The sequence below is a fragment of the Bidens hawaiensis genome, unplaced genomic scaffold (assembly GCF_021521415.1).
Source record: "Bidens hawaiensis isolate Kalapana, Puna unplaced genomic scaffold, B.hawaiensis_p1.1 tig00012634_1, whole genome shotgun sequence".
In the NCBI taxonomy this organism is placed as follows: Eukaryota; Viridiplantae; Streptophyta; class Magnoliopsida; order Asterales; family Asteraceae; genus Bidens; species Bidens hawaiensis.
In genome coordinates this window covers 269481-272866 of record NW_027492040.1, presented here as the reverse complement: position 1 = coordinate 272866, position 3386 = coordinate 269481, and the positions used below count along the sequence as shown (strand labels likewise).

Sequence of the window (3386 nt, the reverse complement as noted above, 5' to 3'; positions counted from 1 at the left end):
ATTGGACTAATATTTGACCGATATATCACCGATATTCCCGATATAAGTGTTTTAAGTCTTAATTATCAACTTTTAGTGTTCAATGTTAGTGTTTTAAGTTTTAATCAATTCTTACTTGCTACAATTGTTAGTGTTTTGCAATTTGCAAAAGGTTATTTGTTAATGGTAGGAGACTATACTGAGTTATTAATGTTAAAATTGCTATATATATGAATTTTACATGATATTAAAACTATCGATATCTCACTACGATAACCGATATATCAGATATCTGTCCTTGACCGATATCCGATATTTTTCCGCATTAACTGCTTAGGTCAAACCCACATATAATTTTCAGATTATACTTACACCTCAAGACCAAACTAATCGATCTTATTCACTCGTTAAAGTCTAGCTTAAAGCTGAAAAGGGATAAATTCAAATTGACTTCGGTTGGATTCGGTTCGGTTAGACAAATGTGAATTCAGATTCGGTTCGGATAATGGATAGGGACAAAAGAAATTCAAATCCGAATAAACTGATCTGAACTACCCCGAATAACCGATATCCGAACCGATGAACACCCCCTACTTCATATTACAACTTTACACAATATAACTGTGTATGTCAACGGTATTGACACATCCAAACATCCTCTTTAAGTGTGAGTTAATTTATACATAGACTACGATGAATGATACAAGCTAGTCATCTTTATCGACTTTTTTGCCTATCCAACTAGCAACAATCGGTGTTAGGGCAACCGTCGGCGGAAATCTTATGGGCGATGCAGCTTTATGTGCTGCATATGCCAATGCAAAAGTCCCCACTTTCTCTCCAGTTTCGTTAGCTGATATTCCAACCTACAGCCAAAACATTGATCATTTAGTCTGAATCTTATAAATATCTAAATTATTAAACAAAACTGTGATTATAAAACTAATTTTGAATTAATAATATGATTTTTTTAAATAAATCGGTTAAGAATGTTATAAAAAATGATTATGTTTCGGGTTTTAACCTGTTATCTCATTAAATTAAAATATAAATTTCCTTGGCCCAGATCAAATCAATTTTACCACCAGGTTATATTCGTCATTCATTCTCATTTTAAGCAATCCTCATGATCCGATTTGGGCGGTTTTTAGATATGACCCGTGCTATTAGCAACACCATTACTAAAAAATATGACTAAAAAGGTGTAACAATTTGCAACAACATTACTTAAAAAAAACATTAGAAACAAACCATAAAACCGGTTAAAACATATAACTTTTGGCATGAAAACGCGATCAATCCCGTTTGAAGAAGGTATAAAAACCCGAGCCCGAAACCGAACCGACTCCCAAACATCTAGCAAATAGCCTTACAAGTTATTGTAAGAAAGTATGAAGATGAGATGTAATTACCTTTTGCAACAATGCTTGAACATCAACACCAGCAGTAATTAGAGCATAGCACAGAGAAAACGAGATCAAGGACAGAGTGATGGAAGTTGCTAGATACGCTCCCCCGTACTTGGTCAACAACTCCTTTGCTTGATCTCCCTTCGATTTCTTCCCATTGTTGTCTCCGCCCTCTTCCTTTGAGCTAAATATCTACAAATTCTCACAGATTTCCAATCAAAACCATACAACAATCACCAAATTAACAACACTAAATGACAATCTCAAGGCATGGGATCGAGAAACTATTTTATTGCAAGAGAAAACTGACTCAAAAACTCGTTACAATAACTCTTGATGACCACCCATTCAAAGCCTCTCCCCAAGCCCTATATTTAGGCCTATAAGCGAACCCAAAGAACATGGACACGGACAGTTAATTAAAAAAATATTTGTGTTCATATTCGTTCGTTTAAAAAATGAACACACCCGTGTTCTTTTATGTTTGTTCGTCTAAATTTTACGGACGGTTCACGTACATAAATGAACATATTGAACAAGCATAAAGTCATAAATGAACATATATCAGAAACAAACATAAATGGACACAAACAATCATAAATGAGCAAACTTAAATGAACAGAAATGTACAAATAATATTTAATCAGGTATTAACATGATATAATTTGTAAAATACAAATAATATTCAATTAATTTTCTATGAATTTGTAAACAACCATAAACGAACGCTCATGAACAAAAACAAACGAATGAAACATCAAACACGTGTTCAAATTCGTTTATTTATTAAATAAACGAACTTCCCGCCTAATGGTTCATGAACACTTCACTGAACATTCGGTTCATTAACAAGTCTACCAATACATTACTATACTAATCTTATGACAATTAGAAAACTAAACCAACTTGTCAACTCTGGTCCTTCCATATGGTCCGGAATTACCAAGAAAATCAACACTGGGATTAATAATATGAACACTAGAAGATGAATACCTTCCAGAGGCCGACTTCAAGGCCGTACTTCTTAGTTATCTCATCCGGTGAAGACGTAGTCTGTGTCTGCTTTGTTTCTTCCTTGATTGCCTTAACTCCCAGGTGGTTTCGGCATCTTCTTCGTCTGCTAGTGTTGGTTGAAGATGAATTGGTGAATACCGCGTTCAATCTGATACAATTCGACGTGTTGAATTCGTTGTTGCTCATGCATACAGAAGGTATTGCAGCCAATGCCATGACTTGTAATGCAAATTGTCCTTGCAATTGCAACTGAAAGAAACAAGTAACAAATTATTATTATTATTATTATTATTATTATTATTATTAAATTGAGTATAGATGTTTTGTGAATAATAATTAAATAAATATTTCCAAATTATTATCAAAGGTTTACTTGTAACAGGGATGTGAGGAGCTAGCTTGTTTATGATTATTATAAATTAATAAATTAAGAATCCGTCCGTATGCCATTGATTTAATTCAAGATTTCTATATTAATATAAGAAAAACAATACCTGTATTGCTAAGTAGTTAAGGCAAAATAGGCCGCCGGCAAGACACACAAGTGAAAGACAATAAGATAAGATGTCTGCGATGTTAGTGGAGGATGTATAGTTAGGTTTTTTTTTTGAAAGGCCAAATTTTATAAAAAACCAAAAAAAGGAACACTTACAAGACGCAAGTAAACCTAGGTCAAACAAAAACTTCTAGAAAACTAACTAAATTGAAAACGACACCACTTCTCCCAGTCAATACCCAATCTCTTGTTCCGATTACACACCCAAAGGAATGACATAACCTTAATGTCATTTATAACCTTCACCATCGAAAACGTCTTTTTATTGAATAACATATCATTCCTTGTTAACCAAATTTCCCAACACGTAACCAAAACAATTGCTTGAATCAACTCGCACTCCATCTTATTCATCTTGAACTTTGCTGGATAATCTATTATCTCTCGCACAGACTCAGAAAAATTAAACCCCGGTAACTTAAACCATT

At 33.7% G+C, this 3386-nt stretch overlaps 1 protein-coding gene across 1 annotated transcript; it reads right to left on the bottom strand.

Annotated features, from left to right (window-relative positions):
* Nucleotides 1–553: 553 nt before the first annotated feature.
* LOC143541647 (uncharacterized) lies at nt 554–2922 on the bottom strand. The gene is made up of 4 exons (XM_077034413.1): nt 2892–2922; nt 2382–2651; nt 1392–1580; nt 554–845 (listed from the first exon to the last, which is right to left on the bottom strand). The coding sequence occupies exons 2-4, from the start codon at nt 2616–2618 to the stop codon at nt 687–689; spliced, it is 585 nt and encodes a 194-aa protein (XP_076890528.1). The 5' UTR covers nt 2619–2651; nt 2892–2922; the 3' UTR covers nt 554–686.
* Nucleotides 2923–3386: the final 464 nt, after the last annotated feature.